The following is an 18,958-nucleotide window of genomic DNA, read 5'->3' on the forward strand; positions in this document are numbered from 1 at the left end:
AGTTGTGTGTTGCATCTGCATTGCTGATCCACGTACTGTGATGTTTCTGTGTGACTTACTCTTACTTTACCTGGTGTGAATGCAGATGAAACTGGACGCTGTTGGGTTTTTTTCCCTAGGTACCATATTTGATTTTTCTGGTTACTGCCAAACATCTGATATTTGTTTGCACACTGCCCTCGTCAAAGTGGTGCACAGCACTAACAGGATGGTTAAAGAACTGTTCTGGAGCCAAGCATTGCAGCTGAATTAATTAGAACATTTCTTAAATACCACTTATTTTTTCTCCCTTCTGCTTTGATCCCATACTCATACTTTGTTATATGCTGATACTGTGGGTTTGGATAAATTTTTAGGAACCAAAGCTTTTCTTCCCAGTTAGAGTTGGAAATGCTGATGACTGTGTATTGCCAGACCTGGATCAGCACACTCAGACTAGAAACAACTGCTTGATGCTTGTTCCTGCTGTATTTTCTGGGGATTTGTCTTGTTTTGGATACATAACACCTACAGACACCAGAGGTGCCTGTCCTGGTTGGGTCTCCACTCACCTGTTTGACCATGGAATGGAAGTCATCTCCTGCTCCACAGGGGCCCACAAGGAGAATCTCAGGGCAGCTTTAGTTGCCCTCCTGAATTCAGGCAAGGTGGAGCTTGCTGAGCAGCTGTTCTCGAGGCTGGATGTGTGTTAGCTTTGTAGTAAGTAGTAAAAATCACTGGTTTAAATGCCAGTTGTCACAATGGCTGCCAGTTACTTCAACAGAAGAGGAAAAAGGTGAAGTGAGAGCTCCCTTGTAGCCATTTGTGTCCTAGAGCCCATCTGGGTGCCAAGTTGCTTTTCTAATCATTGCACATGTACCAGGAAGATGGAGCTCAGGGGGTTTTTTGTCTGGCTTAGCCTTGTTCTGTCACGTAGCCTCCCATACCTGCCAGACTGGGAGCAGGGAGGTGGATAAAACACTGCACTAAAAGCTCTCATGTCGCTGTCAGTCACAGGAGCTCCTCCAGGACAGGATTTGCTGCAGCTCCTGAGCTGTCTCTTGCCTCTCCCACATGCTCATTCCTGCCCCAGTGGCGATGGGGAGCGTATGCCCCTTGGAGAAGTGCTCATCTCCTCCTACTGTTGCTTCCACAGGAATTTTCCTTTTTTCTCTGTTGTTTAGGAGCTTTTGGAAGCAGCTGGCTGGAACACTGACTTGATGTTTATTTTGCATCCTGTTCCCTGACATTTGCTCCCTCCCCATCTGATCCCATAAAATGCAGCTCCTGTGTGCAGCTTTCACACTGATAATCCACAGGAACCATTTCTGAGCTGCTGAATTGTGGTGGCAGGGTGGCACTGGGAGCCCTGACTTGAGCCCCAGCCCTGTGGGGAGGGCAGAGATCCCTCACCAGCTCAGGCTTCTCCCTGTGGAAGTGATTTCTGGAATTTGGTAAAGAACCTGATTATCAGACAGGCTTTTTTTCCTTTTGGGATGTATTTTTTTCTTTTGGGATATATATATATATATATATATATATATATATATATATATATTTCTTTTGGGGGTGTAAGGATCTCTTGAAGTGACTTTAGTGAGTGCCAGCTGTGTTTAAAATCAGTGGGACTGCAGCAGGGCTGGAGTTCTGTACAAGCCAATTAATGCACAATTATGTTGTTCCAGTTACTTTCCTGTGAAAGTTTTAAAAGAGAGACCTCACTTTTATGACACCTAATGTATTAAATGATACCTTGAATCTATAGTCAGACAACCAATTTCATTTGAAATACAGCTGAAAGTCAGTAAATCAGTGACAAGCAAGTGTTTTGTGAGTGGAATTTAAGATAAGATCCTTTAGTTCATTTGATTTATTTTTAATATGATATTCTTTTTGGCTAGATTGATTTTTTTTATATATATATTTGTTAAAATTATTATTATTTATGATCTGAATCCCCAGAAAAGCCCTTCCCTCCTCTCTGCAGCACTGTCCCGGGATGGTGCTGCTGTATCCACGCTTCCATTAGCAGGGCAGGAGCTCCCGGTGACAATAATCCCCAGCTCTCCTTTGTGCACAAAGACTTTACAAAAATCCCTTAATCCCTGTGCAGTGTTGGTGTGCTGGCTTTGTCCAGCTCCCCAAATTCCTGGGAATTCCTGTGGAGGCTGAAGTGACAGCGGAGGGGTGACGTTCCACCCGGAGGTGCTGGGTCTCCGCTGGCTCCGTGCAGAGCTCCCGGGATTTGGGGTTATGTGAGGACCCGTGCAGTGCTGTGTGCTGGGGTGGAAGGGCTGCTGTGACTCGGGCAGCTGCCAGCAGGGAACAGAGCCGGGATCCAGCGGGATCACTCGCGTTTCCGCTCGGCGGCCGATGGATCGCGTCAGCTGCTGCTGGAGGGACAACGGAGCGCAGCCCCGCAGGCTTGGTGGGATGGCAGCACAGGAGAGGTGTGAGGGCATTAAATGGTTCCTTAAAACCATTCCTAATGTTCCTCTAATCTACCTCTTGATTCTGTGTCCTTGCTGTACAGATGCAACTCCTTTGCATTTAAGACCGAGACAATAGACCTTAATTAAAATTCTCAGAAAATTAAATCTGTCTAGAAAGCTTTACACAAAACCTGAAGTGCAGCTGTCTCTGTGCTGCATGGGGGAACCCATAATCTTACTGAGCCCCATGAGACCCCCCCAGTCCCCAGCCTGCCCCAGCACATCAGGAGCCGCTCAGTGGGTTTTTCCAGCTCTCGTGGGTTTCATTCCCCTCTCCCTCACCACAAGAAGGGTAAGAGCAGCCCTGCTGCCAATGATCATGGGTGGTTGGCTTGCTCACAGAGCCCCCGTGACGATTTCCTTCTCCTCTTTGCACCCAGGGCGAGGCCCTGAGGCAGGTTTTGGTGAACCGCTACTACGGCAATGTGCGCGCGGCCGGCCGGCGCGAGAGCCTCACCACCTTCGGCAACGGGCCCCTGTCCGCCAGCAGCTCCGGCAAGGCCAGCCCGGGAGGTAGGACACGCTCTGCTCATCCCTGGGGCTGCCCTTCCGTGCTCTGGGTGGGTATTCCTGACTGATCAGCCCCCTACAGCTGGAATCGGGATGTCTTCCCTCAACGGTTTTGTCTAAACTCCCAAAAAAATTAGAGCTGTCCGCTCTGTGGGTGAGCAGCTGAGAGCAGAACTAGCAGGCAGAGCTCCTTGTACTTTATAGTGACTGCCTTGGGCTGGCTTGATGTTTGTGACAGTGCTTTGAATAAATGTGCTTAGGAATCCTGATCAATTGAATGTTTGCAGTATTATCTAGGAAATGGGCCCATAAGGATGTCAGATTATTAACCATTTCTGAAAGGAAAACATTTCATGCTGTTGCAGAGCTCATGGGGTAGGATGGGCAAAAATTCCATTTGAAGTCAGTGAATGCAGTGAAGTTTATTTAATTTGAGACCGTTGCTAAAAAAGTCACTCATGGAATCACAGAAAAGGGACCTTAAAATTCATCTTCTTCCACCTCCTGCCACGAGCAGCGACACCTTCCACTATCTGAGGTTGCTGCAAGCCCTGTCCAGCCTGGCCTTGCCATCCCCATGGGGTCAGTGCCAACCTCCTTCTCATGATCACCTTACAGGAGGAAGCTCTGGGTCGAGCTCCATGAGCCGAGGGGAGATGAGCCTGGCAGATGTCCAGTGCCACCTGGATAAAGAAGGTGCTTCCAACCTGGTCATAGATCTCATCATGAATGCCACCAGTGACAGAGTCTTCCACGAGAGCATCCTGCTGGCCATTGCCCTGCTGGAAGGTGGGAACACCACCATACAGGTAGGGAAATGGAAAACTCTGTCTTGGGACTGAACCGTGTCGGGAAGGGAAATGTTTTTATGAAATCCAGGAAATTGGAGAGGGTTAAGGAGGCGGGAGGGGAAATGATCTGATTGATCTTTGACCTGTAATTAAGGGAAATATTAGTGTCTGCCATGTAAAACTGAACTTATTAAAAGTTTGCACGGGCACTGGGTACTTGAGGTGTTTTCCCAGGGCAATCTAGAGGAATGTGCAATAAAACAGCTTTGTAGGTAAGTTATTAACTGCTCTTAAAAATAATTTAAGCAACTGCAATGTGCTCAGAGACTTTTACAATGAGCTGTTAAATTTCAGACTGGAATTTGAAGTAAGTGTATGGTAAAGTCCAGACCACCAGCATTCTCCAGCAGTCTCACTGTTCTTCCTTCCTGTGTTTTCAATAGGGATTAGATTCCCCTAAAAGAAAATTGTCCCTGGTGTGGATTTAATGTACACACACCAGCAGGCTCTAAAGTTCTTCTAAATGGAAAGTAAAACCTTATTCCAGCAAAACTTGTTTTACAAAGGTGATTGCATCTGTGATACCTTATTTGTTTGGCTGTGCACATGTTGTGTGTGCAGTCTGTCTGTGGGGATGAGTCCTGAGCAGTTACAACTGATTGTTGTGGTTGAAACACACAGTTTCCTTCAGCAGCACCTCCTGTGTCCATGCAAACTTCCCTTGGGAGAGCAGGGAATGTCTCTGGGCTCCTTCACTGTCTCTGTAATCTGTACCCTCATTAATCCCCCGTGTATAAGCTCTGGAATGAAACTTCTTTGCAAAGGATAAAGTGGGAATTGAGTGTTGAAAATCCTGTGTCACCTTAAACTGCAATGACAAGATTAACATTCCTGGGGGACAGTCACTCCTTTAAATTTCCTGCTCTTCTCTAATGTAAAGGAAGCTGAGCTTTCATCTTTACAGCTCTCAGGGAGCCCCAGGTAACGTCACACTGTCATGCTGGAAGAAAAACAAACTGCACCAGCCTGGCCTGGAGAGATCCTTTGCTTGTGCTGGACCTCAGTGCTAAAGGATTGAGCAAAGTCACTTCCCACTGTGCACAAATCCGTGTTGGAAGCAGATTCCTTAGTTCACCCAGTGAAAACCAACAGGAAGATCTGCAGTCCATCTCCACAGAGACCTTTTTGCCCAAAAGGGAGGTAGTTTAGTTTGCATTTGCTGTCTGTAAACAGGAGCTGGGAGGCTGTGGAATAACCCTGCAGTCAGGAGTAATGGATGGCTCTCAGGGCATTGGCGCTTCCACCCCACACCGTGCACTGCTGCCAGGTCCTGCTGCACTCCAGCCTCTACAGATGTGCTTGCACAGCCCAGAGTGGCTGTTTTCCATCCTCAGACAGAAGTGCTTGCTTGGCAGGTGTCTGTAGGACGTGCTCCGGGCAGGCAGCAGTCTCTGGGTGCGTGCGCTGCTCCGGCAGGATGGGCTGGGAGGGGGCTCCGCTGGAGTGTGGGCTGCTTTTAAGGACAGAATGTTTTAGGAACCAAATGACTTGTGATGCCTACAGCTAATGCTGTGAGCTCTGAGGGCTCGGACACACCCAGCAGCTCTTACTCATGCATGCAAAGCACGAACGGGGTGTTATTGAAAATACCCCATGGAGCGGTTGGGATGCGGATGTTCCGTGCTAGAACACTCCATGGACTTTGTAGCAAAAGGCAAAAAAGGAGCATAATCAGTGCAAAGACATGTTCTGTGCCTTTCCTCCACGTTGGTTAAACTCCTGGTGGTAGGGAGAGAGTTTTCTGGTGCCCTGCAGTGGCTCCAGCACGTGGGGGCCCGTGGGACGTTGGGAACAGCACGTCCTCAGCACTCTGAGCTCTCAGTAGAGCTTTAGAGAGCCAAGTCAGGCCAACTCCAATGGAGAAAACACCAGCCACAAATCTTAACTTCTGCAGAACAGCTGGCTCCACACTGGGAATCAAAGTGAAGGTGGAGGCTTGCTCTTCAGTAAAATCCTTAATTCAGGGCTGTATCTCCCAGCGTAATTGTGGAGTGCTGTGCTGGCCAAGTTAAACTGGTGTCCTGAGACACTGAACTCGTGTCATCAAGTTTTGCTGTCTCCACGTAGGAAGAATGCCTCAGTGCAGAGGGCCCTGGTGCAGCCCAGCTGTTCAGGAGAGCTGTGTGGGTACCTGCTAATCTGCTTTGTACAGCAGCCTTTGGCTGTGACACAGTGAAGATTTACTGAGTGCAGCAAAGTGATGGGCTCCCCTTAGCAGGAATTCATTTTTACAAAACATGCAGCAAAATTTGGCTGCTTATGAAAACAGGAGGCACTTGGGAAAATTAACCTGATACTGTGTGTTTTATCCCAGTCTTTCTCTGATGGTCTTTGGTAAGTTTTGCAGACTGGGTAGGTAGGGCTTGGCAACCTCTGCGATGTGCAGAGTGGATTTTCTGCAGTTGTTCTGCAGTTTCCAGTAAGTGCCAGTGGAAGAGTCATCCTCAGTCTCTGGGCTAGTAACTGTTCATTTTGCATCAGATGCATTTGTCCTTGGGAAAGTTGACCAAGCCAAGCCAGCCAGCTTTGTCTTTGAGGTCTAACAGAGATTATCCTCAATTCACCATTTTTTTTGGTTTTTATTAGCAGCTTTTGATTGATAGTGTTGCAAAAAAGTTAGTTCTGTGCTCGGTTTGAATAATTTCTACTGAGCTTCAACTGTCTCTATCTAGAGGCCTCTGAGAATAGGAAGGTGGTGGGATAGGGACAGGTTATGTAAAAAAGGCTCTTTGGCAGCAAAGCCAGAGATGTGTCACCCCTGCATGGCATTTTCTTAACTCCAGGTTTTCACACGGGAAATGGATTCCGCCCAAAGTGCAGCAGAAGGTTTGTACCAACAGACAGGAACTTGCACGTGATGATTGTAATATGGTTAATAATGGGAGTTCCCGGTAACTCCCATGAGCTTCAGTGGGAGAACACATCCCCATGATGCTGGGAAGGGATAACTGCAATAGGTGTTGCTGTTTCATTAGGTACAGGCAGGGCCAATATTAAGGGTAGGCAAAGTAGGTGGTTGCCAACTTCTGCAGAAAAGCAAATCTCAAAACATTCCTTATTGTAATTGGTAGGAGGGATTTTTATTGTATTGTTAAGAAAATGAATGTGTGGGAGAAGCAGGACAAGAGAAAACGTTCCTGGTTCACCTCAGGAAGGAGGCTGAGCTGGTGCTGTGTGGCACCGGGAATCCCGCGCTGCTCCGTGTTTTGCTGCAGGGGTGAATGTGGCAAATGAGCTCTTCTGGGAAGGACTTTATTCACTTCCAGCTCTCTGGGTGGAAACTTTCCGGGCTTTAGCTTTTGGAATAAACTCAGAGACACTGTCAGGTTCTTTGGGAGCAGAATGGTGGTGACCTTGTGGTGGCTGTGCCTGGTGAGCTTGTCGCTCCAGCTCAGCGGGAGCCCTGGGTTTCAGTGGGAAGCCTGCCCTCGTTTGCTCAGAGACAGAAGCAGAGGTGGAACCACGGGGTCAGCACCAGACAACAAATTAACTTGACAAATGCTGCAACTCACTGAGCTGCAAATTACATCAAGCCCTTTATTAATTTACATGACCCTGAGCACCACCTGGGGAGCGCTGCCTCAGCGGTTCTGCAGCCCTGGGGATGCCCCACGCTCTGCTCCAGAGGGTGAGGGCTGAGCCTGCCCTGCTCCCCGTGTGCCAGTGCCTTTCTGCTGTCCTGGTGCTGCCTTGGCTCCCTTCTCCAGAGCCAGGAATGCTCTGCTGGGTGCTGATGCTCGTGGGCACTCGGAGCTGCGTCTCCTTGGGCAGGGATGAGCTCTCAGTCCCTTCCCCACGCACGGCAGCACGGCCAGGCTTTCCTCTGGTACAGCGAGGGAGTGCCAGTGCAGGAGGTGGCTGAGGACTTGTCCTGCAATTCTCATCTCTCATCTGCTAAACAAAAATTCCACGTGCCGCTACTGTGCCTCACCTCCACCGGGTTTGGGGTTCCTTGGTCAGTGGAAGTGAATGGCAAGTAAAGTCCCTTACATAACACCTCTCCATGGAGACTCTGCTCCTTTAATTAGGGATCTTCTCCAAAGTCAGCTTGCGTGACAAATTACCCACACGCACACGTTGGTGCTTTCAGCAGGGGAAGGTTAAATGAGGTTGATGGCATTGGCTGTTCCAGGCAGTTTTTAAGTGCTGCCCCACGGTGACACAAGGCACATCTGCCACTTCAGAGAGCGGTGGTGCCTCTGTTCCCCTTTGTCCAGTGCTGTCCCCTGGCTGGGCTGCAGAGGATGGGGTGATGGCAGCTGGCACACAAGGAGAAGGTGGTTGTTTCTCAGGAAAGAAGTGGGATTTGCTCCTGGCTTTAAGGTATCTGAGCAGAGTTGCTGCTCTGGCACAGAGGATGATGGTGGGATGTGCTCCACAGCCCTCTGTCCCCAGCAGCTGAGGATGGGATGAGGACCAGGGGCCATCCTGACTCTGGACAGCACCGATGAGCTGGGACTGAGACTCCAGTGCTGAACTGGAGAGCTGTGCCTCCATCACAGCATGGCAGAAGTGAATCGGTGCTGTATGGAGTGGGGCTTGGAGCTCCCCGTGGTGTGTGAGGCTCCTTTGAGATGTGCCAGTGCAAAAAGCTGGTGGCTTTGAGCTGCTTCAACTTCAGAGCTCGTTGGTTGAGCCCCCACAGAGGATCCTCGTGCCCTCCCTTGAGTGTACCCTGGGGCTGGGCTGTCCCTGGAAGCCCATGGACAGAGAAATCTCAGCAGCCAGCTCCTCATCAGTCAGCTGGGAAGAAATTCTGGTGGGGACTCACCCAGCTCTCCCATCCCAACCCGCTCTTGCTCCATACTTGGACTCAGCTGGCATTTCTCCACATTTCTCCTCCTTTTTCCTTGCCCCCAGCAAGGAAGCTCCACCAGGGTGAATCCTGGTTTTCTGTGCCTCTGACTGTCCAGAGATGATTGATAGTTGTTATATAACTGCAGAATTGATGCACAGAAGGAACTGAATCCAGAGCTCTGCAGTTCTTTGTGTTTCTGGCATTTGGGGGACCTGGGGAAGCCCAGAGCTGGGGGCTACCAGCCACTGGGGCTGGTCAGCCACAGCCCTTGGGCTTGGGAGAATAGAGACTCCAAGAGAAATTTATATCCTTTAGCTCATTGTAGCATTGGCTATGAAACACTGTGACAAGAACGTCCTGTTTGGTTGCAGGAACACTTTGTTTCTTTTTTTATGTGGCTGTAACTGCCCTGCAGAATGAGGGGAAAACTTTGCAAAACATTACAGGAGTAGTGGTGGGGTAAAACGTAGGCTTAGTGACACATCAGTGCTTTAGTTTGTGGTTTGGACTTTTAAAATCAGATTTATTTCTTGCAAGATTTGTAGCAGTCGAAGATATCAGTGAGCACAGACAATTGTATGTGATGGCAAAGGCTGCAGAGGCAGGAATGTCTTTGGGTCACTAAACTTCTGTAAATAGCACTTGAAAACTTTTGATCATTGATAAAACAAGTCTTAAATCTTCTGATTGTTTCTAACAGACAGAATTCTGTGATACAGAATGTTACATCTTTCTACACATTGTTTTAATGATACCTGTTTAGGAAACCAATGCACAACCAGCTCTTGGCATGTGTTAAACCTGTGTCTTTCACTGTTTTAATGTCTTTTTCCTCAAGGTAAAATACACCTCTTTTTCTTTTTTCTAATTTTGAGTATGTTATAAACATGACATTAAAAAACAGTTGATAGGGACCTGCATCATCAGCTGTGGGCAGAGATCTTGTCCTTTTCTGAAAGGGCCCTCTCCAAAAGGAAACCTTGTGCAAATCCTGACCTCCTTGACAGTGGAGCTGCCATGCAGAGAAGGCACAGGACCTGCAGCAGCCGTGAGGAACCTCTGTCCTGCTGCTCCATAGCACCTGAGGAGCTGCCAAGCCTGTAGGAGCACACCCATCTCGTATATTTTAATGTATTTAGCATGTTGGAGTCTCAGTGTCCCTCAGCTGTTGGACACCACCGTGCTCAGAGCAGCCCAGCCCTGCTGATAATGCAGTGTGAGGAATCCTTCCTGCAGGGGAGAGTCTGTTTTCATTCAGGGTGCTGGGATGCACAGCTGAGACTGAGCTGAGATGATGGTGACAATGCCACCTCGTCTTTCCACCTGAGCTGCAGCTCCTGCTGCTTCCCGAGGTGTCTTTGGGCCATCAGTGTTCCTGGAGCAGAACACCTTCCAGTCTTTTTTTCCCAAAGGGAAGTTTTCTGCTGGATTCTGAGGCTCCCATCTGTGCAGTTGAGTAGTGTAGGTGGAGAAAAAGGAGATGAGAGGCGCTACCTCAGGGTTCAGCTGTGCCTTGGTGGCCTCATGTTGTTCATGGTTGGGTACCACCTCCTGTGTGGCAATCCTCTCAGCATTCCACTGGGATCCTGCTCCTGCAAGGAGCAGGGAGGTGAATCAGTAATTCTCCCAATTCCTCTCCACGGGATGCAGGTCCAACATAAACTTTCAAGATGATCCCTAGCAGGATTAAAGTCCTTCCCGAGCAGGCAGAGGCAAAGCTATTCAGCAAAACAAGGTCATGCTGCCTTTTTTTTTGGTAAGCACAGGAATCAACAAAGCGCTGTTATATAACTTCTATTTATATCCCACTTGCTCACTAGCTGCAGGCACACAAGAGTGGCTGAGAAGGGAATTTAATGAGCTCTCAGGGCTTGCTCACCTTCCAGAGCGGGTAGGAGCCAGCTTGTTTTTGAAGTGCGTCAGCAAATGAAACTGGTGGTGGGTGGGTGGTTTGGGTAGGTGGACTGACTTGTTGCTATGGTTTTCTTTAATTCCTCTGTCTCTCAAGGAGATCTTACACTTTTTTTTTTTTTCTTTTGGGGAGTCTGCAGACTTCCTTGTTTCTCACACCTACACAGCACTTGCAGGTTCGGTGGGGAAGTGGGATCCACGCTCCTTCCATGGGGAATGGGATCCATGGGGAATGGGATCCATGGGGAATGGGATCCATGGGGAGTGGGATCCACGCTCCTGCCATGGGGAATGGGATCCATGGGGAATGGGATCCATGGGGAATGGGATCCAAGCTCCTGCCATGGCTGGGCTGAGGACCCAGCACAGTGTTGTTCCCACAGGAATGCAGGGGAACCCAGATCAGCTCCGTGCTGACAGCGGGGCAGACCCTGAGTCTCCCAAGCTCCCGAGGCCGTCTGTGAGCCCAGACCCCACAGTGATGTTTGTTCCCCCACTGTGCCTTCATCAGTGTCACCCCATCCTTCCAAGGGCTCCTACTGGCTCTGTGAGGGTGTGAGGGAACTGTCTCTCTGCGAGGTTTGTTCTTGCTTTCTTCTGTGAGATGACTTTAAGCTGCATCAAGATTTTGGGTATTGCAGCAGTGTAGGATAGGAGGGCTCTCCCTGGTGTGGTTGTGCTGCTGCTCTCATTTAAAGCTGCTTGGGACAGACAAACATTTCCACAGGGCAAGCTCTGTACACTCATCACCCCCAAAAACCATTCCCCAAAAATGGGCAGAACCCCCAGCAAAGAGCAGAGCTGTGCAGGATGGAGAGTGGATGCCTGTGGCAGGGAGGGTTTGTCTTGTTTGTGGAAAACAGAGCTGGGAAGTCCTCCTTCTGCTTTCAGTACAAAGTTTATTTTACAGTTTGCAAAAAAACAGGCAATTGAGGTGTTCTGGCAGATTTTCCTTATGGGTTTATTTCAAACTGTGAAGTATGTTCAGTGTGAAATATTTCAGCTGCCATTTCCTTAAGCTATGCAAGACTAATGATATCCATCACTCATGCCCAAAGTGATGGATCTCCAGCGAGCCAGGACGTAAGAGAGATTCAAGAGAGAGATTAGCAATAATTAAAATAAATAAATGAGGAGGGACCAAAAGCAGAGTTAAGTTGAAATTTTCTGCAGTGGAAGCCCTCGCAATATGTTTAGGCAGTATGTAGAGGGCTGGCACTTGTGCTTAATTCAGTGCTTGTGTTAGTGCAGTTCTCCTTAAACTGTGGCTTGTTTGAAGTAGTCCAGCTCTAAGAACTCATCTGGGGGTGGCAAACTCTTCCTGCAGAGATGAAGTAGCACACAAGTTTTGCATTAGTTCGTGCTGGCAGCCTGACCCGATAACCCGAGCCAGCTGAGGTCCCTGCAATGGTTTCTCTCTAGTGTTGGAATAAAATGTCCTGAGTTGAAGCCAGATCACTGAGCTTTCTCCTCTTTCTGGAGGGACTTTCCTCTCTGCAATCTCCCTGGCTCACCAAGTTCATGGGGTATTTTCTGTTCACTGGTATTAGAGAAGTGGGGAAGGAGATGACAGCTTTAATCGGTGAGGTGTTTGCTGGGGCTTTGCTTTCCCTGATTTCTTGGTAATCAAAAGCTTGCTTTGCTGGGGAATTCTTTGGGATGTGTTGGGATGGTCTGGCAGGGCTCGGTGGCTGATGAAACAGCTCTGGGAGGGTGCGGCCCCGGGAACGCTCCGAGCTCCATGGGCTGACGGCAACCTCGGAGCGGCTCCTGCAGCCAAGGCTGCCTCAGGCCAGGCCACCCCTCGTGGGGAGCAAACACAGCTGAGCAGAGCCTGCCCAAACCCAGGGCTTGCTGCTGGGTTTTGCTGCTGCTTCTCGCAGGATCAGTCAGACAGCCCAGCCTGGAACGAGTCTGGGGTGGAAAGTCAAGCTGTTCCATGAGAAACAATCCAAGTGTTGTTCCATTTCTTGGCTGGCAGAACAGTCGTGAGTTCGGGGCAGAGCCAGGTGACAGGGGAGGGAAAGGTGTCCCCAGTAAAGGGGACAGCACACACAGCCCAAACTGCAAGGCTTTCAGAGGCAAGAGCTAGAAATCAGCTGCCTTCAGCTGCTGTCTGGGCTTTTTTCCCCATTTAACAATCCTACACTGGGCACACTCATCATTAAATCTACTGTGGATTAGTTACATTTGTAGTGGATTAGTTACCTGGGTCTGTCCTCTGTACACCTCACACAAAGGTACCAGGCTGCTGTGCTGTATGGTTTCACTCCCCACAGGACAGATGTCAGTTCTGCTGGCCAAAATCCAATTTGTTACTGACTGCTGGTATGAGAGACACGTTAAGGAGTATTTCTCCCTGCCCTGTGGTTATCCTGCCTCCATAATCCCTGCTGGGGAGTTAGCTGAGCTTCTCTTCCACTCATTAGAAATTTGCTATATTACACATGTCAAAGGTCTTAGAATTAAATGCTAATGCTAGGAAATGTGCCTGTTCTTTGCTGGTTTTGTGTTGTTTTTTTTTTTTTAATGTAGTTCTACAATCCAGCTTGTTAATGATTTGCAATATTTAAGAACATGCCAAAAAATACCCACCACAGAAAATGATATTAATGCTGAAAAAAAAAGTCAGCAAGCAAAAATGATATTTTCAGTTTAGCACGAAACATTAGGTAAACATTTCACAGAGTATGTAAATAGTCAGAAGGGAAGAGGAGACCAAGTTCCTGGGAATAACTACAGAAGAGGCACACAAACTTAAAAAAATATCAGTGACTGGAAGTTAGTGGCATAAAAAAGAGCTAAACCACATGTTTCTAAAAGTTGTTAACCACTGGAACAGACCATAGCTCAAGAAAGACAGGATTCTTCTCTGAACAAACCACATTAAACACAGGCTGGGTTGGTGAGGGAGCTCGAGGGGCTGCTGGTGCTCCAGGGTGGGCTGGGCTGTAGCTGATCAAGGTGCTGCAATCAAAACTTGGCCTTTGGTTTCTTTTCCAGAGAAATCCATCTCTGGATTTGCAGCTTTTCTTCTGCCACATGTGGTGTGGACCAGGAGATGAAGTCATGGGTGATGCTGTGATTTACTGACCTCCTTTGGCCCAGAGGAGATCCCCTGGAGGGGCAGGGGTGCAAGGGGGGTGTCCTGCTGTCCATGAGGCTTCTGGCTGGAATTCCTTAGCAGCAGAGTTGGGTGATGGAGAGGAAAGGAGGGTATTCCACAGGTTTCCTGCTAGGTGTTACCAGTTGCTCTGCTCTGTGGTGCTTTAATCTGGATGTCAGGAGGAGCAGTGGTGCAGCTGCTTCACAGATGTGAGGCCTGGGCTGGCTTCTCCTTCCATCCCCTCAAACAGAATGTGTGCAGGAGGTGGCTGCTCCCTGCTTAACATTGATGGAGTGCTCTGTGGTGATGTCCTTGCTCACAGTGTCCTGTCAGACACTTGTGCTTGTCACATGGGGTGGCTCTGGGTTTCCTCTGTGGCTGGGTAATAAATTACCATCCCATTATCCGGGCCTCGGAGCAGCTGCGGTTCGTTTGCTCCGGAGGTTGCTGTGCTCTGGAGCTCTGCTGGGCTTCCTTGAGCTCTGGGCACCTGTAAAGCTCTTTGCTGGGCCTGGGCTCATGGGGAAAATTCAGGGGATGCTGTGGCCCTGCTGTAGTTCCTGTCCAGGGGCAGGGAATGAACAGACATAAACAATGCAATGGTGAAATAAAATGCAGTTTTGCAATGAGTGAGTTTATCACTCTAAGAATGCCAGAATGCTTTGGGTTGGAAGGGACCTTAAATATCATCTACTTCCAACTCCCTGTCATGAGCAGGGACACCTTCCAGTAGCCCAGAGTGCTCCAGCCTGGCCTTGGGACACTTCCAGGGATCCAGGGGCAGCCACAGCTGCTCTGGGCACTTGTGCCAGGGCTTCCCCATCCTCACAGGGAAGAATTTCTTCCCAAAATCCCATCTAACCCTGCCCTCTGGCAGTGAGAAGCCATTGCCATTGTCCTGTCCCTCTGTGCCTTTGTCACAAATCCCTCTCTGGCCTTCCCTGCCCATGTCTCCAGTACCAGATGGAGCTGTGTCTCCACTGCCCCTCAGACAGCTTTTCCATACTGGGACAGCCAGGCACAGCCCATACTGGTTCCTCATGGGACACAGTTCCCTGCCTGCAGCAGGTTTTTAGGAGCTCCCAGACCCCAGTGTGATGGTGACTGGATCCTCAGGGGTGGCTGGTGTCAGATGCTGCAGTGTCAGGGCTGTGTTTAAAGCTCTGTTCCTCAGAATCCCGCAGGAGTGTGGAGGTTGGCTGTTCCTCCACACTTGCTCTTTCAGCAGCCTGTGGTTCCATGGTGTCTGTACACAAGCCAGGACCCCAGCAGACGGTGCTCTAAAATGGCCACTCGATTTCCGTTTTAAAAAGGGAGATTTCTCCACTTTCTGCTTCGAGGCTATGTCTGTAAATAAGATTTTAGGATTTCTGTCATAATTATCACCACCCGTTACCTGCTCAAGCGCAACTTGCAAGATCACACCTCTTAAAATACAGTATCTTTGGGAGCTGGCATGTGGTTGATTCATATGTGTGAAGGTGTTAGGCATCCTGACCTAAACTGAAACAATCATTTGGTGGCACCCCTTCAGTGTATGCACAGCATGCACAAAAAGCTTTACTGGAAATGCTCCTTTCATTTGGGGTTTTTTTTCTCTGAAGTGCAGTGGAAACTCAGTTAAGAAGCTTGAAAAGAAGACAAAAATCAAGTCTGTCAGCAAGTAGTAATTACTCTCATAGAAGGTATTTATTTAGTGTGGTTCATTAAAAAAAGGCTTTTCCTTCAGCAGGGCTTCATCACAGGGAAACTCCTCCTGTCTGGGCTCTGCAGAAGTGACAGCCAGGTCATGGCCATCGCTGCCTGACAACCAGGTTTTTCAGAAAATGCTTGGCTTTTCTAGAGCCTGTGGTTTCTGCTGGTCTATCTGTAAACTGCTTTTGTTGTTGTCATTTGTCATCTTGGTAGAGTGAAATTTCCGAGCTGCTCCTTAGGCACGAGCTCTTCATCTTGCTGTCCTTGCAGCCACCAAGCCACAGAGTCAGTTCAGGCTCGGCTGCCTCACCCACCCAGTCCCCGAGGGGCTGCTGCAGCCTCACCCCCTTCACAAGGAAGGATCTCTTGACTATATCTAAGTCAGCCCTCTTTCCATTTAAAGCCATGGGAAAACATTATGAGGAGACATTCCAATTGTTGGTAGGAGGTCTTGGATTAGATATTTTATTTTTGCTGTAGCAATGCTGATAAACGAGCTGGGCAGGCAGATGAGCCCGTGGCACATCACAGGCCCAGCGGTGTTTGGGCAGAGGGCATGTCCTGCAGTGCTCTGACACCTCAGCCTTGCTGGGCTCTCTGGGTGTCAGGAGGGGGGTACTGGTGGGACTGGGATGTCTCACCTGGGTTATTCTCCTTCCTTCTTCTCTGTTAATCACTAGAAATAAACACAATCTTCAGAGTTTACCTGAGGTGCCGAGAGCAGGTGGGAGGTATTGCAGTGGTGGGAGGGATACCTCGTGAATATTGACCACGTTCTTTAAATAGCCACACTCCTGCTCTGCCTGTAATCAAAGACCCAGCTCTGGGAGCGTTCAAAGTCACTCCGTGTGTTCTCCGTGCAGCTGCTGGGGAGTGATCAAAGGCAGCAGCAGCCACGGCCCCGAGTGCTCCGCAGCAAAGCGGGCAGGATATATTGCTGCTCCCGTTTTAATTTGTTTTTTCAATAAATCAGGCTTCATTCCTATTCATCATGTAAAGCTGTTGGATGGCGAGCCGCTGCAGAATGCTAACTAATTTCATAATGCTCTGCATAAGGTGACCCACTTACAAGTTCATCCTTCAGTCGTGTTTAAGCTCTGGTCCTGATTTATGTAACAGCATATTGGTTTCATCAAGAGTTGTCTGATCACTCACTGTGTTGGCTCCTTCTTGACCTGTACATGATTTGTATTCTCCTCGATTTTAGGGAGAACTTTCTGTCTCCATGCACATATGTGCAGAAGAAGAGTAATAAACCTTCTTAAAAGTAGTCAGTGCTTGGAGTTTTTCTGTCACTTAAAGATATATTGGAGTGGGAACTAGAAGGAGTTTTAGGAAGCCAGCTGCAGGCAGGGCAGGGGATGCTCAGCACGAGATGTCCCTCACGGCATCGCCCTGTTTGTACATTTTTGGACTGTGATTAACATTGGCTTCTGCGTGTTGTGAGTCACAGTCCCTTGGATTTGAGGGTGGGAGGGCAGGACAGTTCTTCTTCCTCTGGATTTTGCTCATACCCTTTTGTTTCTGAACTGAGAATCAAATTATAGGGAATTCCCTTCGCCTTACTTTAATTCATGGTACTTAACCTATCTCCCTTGCTGAGAGTGAGGTGTGCTGCCCAAATGTATCAGGCTGGTGTGATTTATTACCCTCACTTCTCTTTAAATCCGTATTTGAAGTTGTTAATGAGGGACTTAACAAAGCTGAGACACTGGGGCTGCCTCACAATAAGCTCCGAGTTTCCATTGCTCTGAGTTTCAGTTTACTGACAGCTAATGAAGCTCCCAGTCCTGCAGGATGCCACACAGAGCAGAAAGCTGGAATTGTCTGGATTCTCTGTGTGTGGAGCTACAGATGCTGCTCCTTTTCTCCTTCTAGCATTCCTTCTTCTGCCGACTGACGGAAGATAAGAAATCTGAGAAGTTCTTTAAGGTATTTTATGACCGCATGAAGGTGGCACAGCAAGAAATCAAGGCAACTGTCACAGTCAACACCAGTGACTTAGGAAACAAAAAGAAAGATGAAGACTCAGACAGAGATGTCCCCAACAGGAAAAGAGGTAATCCCCAGTCATTCCCCTTCTGAAGTGACAGTGAGTGTGTTTCGAGCTCACTTCAGCTGATGCAATAATGCTCTGATCTCAGATCCCACAGAGCAAAGTTCAGAGATCAGTGGTGCCCTGGCTTGGGATTTCAAGAGCTTCATCCCCTCTTCATCCATTTGTGAGGTTGTGCTATTGAAATGAGGAATCTTTCTGAGCTGAGACTCTGCTGCTTTGTCTCGTGACAAGCTGCCCAAATCTGACCCATGGTGACAACCCCGGACTGGGGGTTGTGGTCAAACAAAAAGTGAAGAAATCCTAATTTTGTTCTAAAGCAGATCCTTTTACCATAACTCCTGCTAGTGCTAGATGTGTGTCCTGAGCTGTTAATCCCCACAGTGATAACCCTGCTGTGGTTGGTGTAGAAGGTGCAGAGTGGGACACGAGCCTTTGGCCTACACTATACACTCACCAAAGAGCCGCTGCTCAGCAGCTGGGCCTGCGGGTGAAGCTGCCAGGGGAACATCTGGACAGATTTCTCTTTATCCAGCTTCCCTGAGGAAATGTGTCCTCGTGTGTTGCAGTGAGGGAGCCCATGACCCAGATCACAGAGGAGGTCCGGGACCAGCTGCTGGAGGCGTCTGCGGCCACGCGGAAGGCGTACAACGCGTACCGGAGAGAGGCTGACCCCGAGGAGCACTACTCGGCAGGAGAGGGAGCCCAGGCTGCAGCAGACAAGGGCAAAGATGAGCTGGAGATGAGTGCTGTCATCTCCATCATGCAGCCCATCCTGCGCTTCCTGCAGCTGCTCTGTGAAAACCACAACCGGGATTTGCAGGTACCACCTGGTTCTGGGCAGCTGTGCTCAGGGTGCCTCGTGCATTCGCTGCTGCCACACCATTATCCCTAACCCCAGGCCTTTTTAAAGGGATTATGTGACCAATTATTCTCTTTGGTCTTGATGTTAATCCAAAAGAAAAAAAAGTACTTATACCTTGCTGGGCTGTTAGGAGTAAATCCAGTTATCCAGTGCTCTTTGAAAGGTACATGAAAGGTGGTGGGATGAACACCTTTTACAAAGTATGTGTTGAAAGCAAGCAGGGGTTGTGCTGTGAAGTTACTGATGCGCTTTTGAAAGGGGAGGGAAAGAAAAGTAATGTAGGAAAATGAAGAGGGCACTGGGACTTTGGTTCCAGCAGCCCTCAAGCTTAACTTTCCAGTAACCAGGTTCTCCTGGATTTTCTTGGATCTGTTCATGTGCGTAGAGTTGAACACTTAGTGAAGGTGTGAGGAAAGCCTCGGCTGCAGGTGAGGGACATGAAGGGCCATGAGAAGGGTTTCTAGGTTGTATCTGCGAAGAGGAAATAGGCAGAGATGGGTTTGCTGTGGAATGGACACAGCCCCTGGTGGCAGAGGACATGAGGAAGGTCGGGGAGCCCAGTGCCACCTTCACCTTGTCCTTTACTGGCTTTCACTGACCCTACATCCCCGAGAGGTGATGACCCTGGTGAGGTCTGGAGCAAGGGAGTCTTACCCTTGGTGGAGAGTTGGGATGGGAAAGATCTAAACGAGCTG

General features: G+C 48.9%; 1 protein-coding gene across 1 annotated transcript in view; it reads left to right on the top strand.

Moving 5' to 3' along the window:
* The window catches only part of ITPR1 (inositol 1,4,5-trisphosphate receptor type 1), a 158,540-nt gene that overhangs the window by 100,504 nt on the left and 39,078 nt on the right, over nucleotides 1-18,958 (top strand). Inside the window, exons 43-46 of the mRNA XM_088061743.1 lie at nucleotides 2,852-2,984; nucleotides 3,600-3,790; nucleotides 17,221-17,401; nucleotides 17,968-18,221. Coding sequence (XP_087917869.1) covers nucleotides 2,852-2,984; nucleotides 3,600-3,790; nucleotides 17,221-17,401; nucleotides 17,968-18,221 — 759 coding nt within the window. The remainder of the gene's footprint in view (nucleotides 1-2,851; nucleotides 2,985-3,599; nucleotides 3,791-17,220; nucleotides 17,402-17,967; nucleotides 18,222-18,958) is intronic.

The sequence above is a fragment of the Pseudopodoces humilis genome, chromosome 13 (assembly GCF_049639895.1).
Source record: "Pseudopodoces humilis isolate 2021_Gansu_Grassland_sample_001 chromosome 13, ASM4963989v1, whole genome shotgun sequence".
In the NCBI taxonomy this organism is placed as follows: Eukaryota; Metazoa; Chordata; class Aves; order Passeriformes; family Paridae; genus Pseudopodoces; species Pseudopodoces humilis.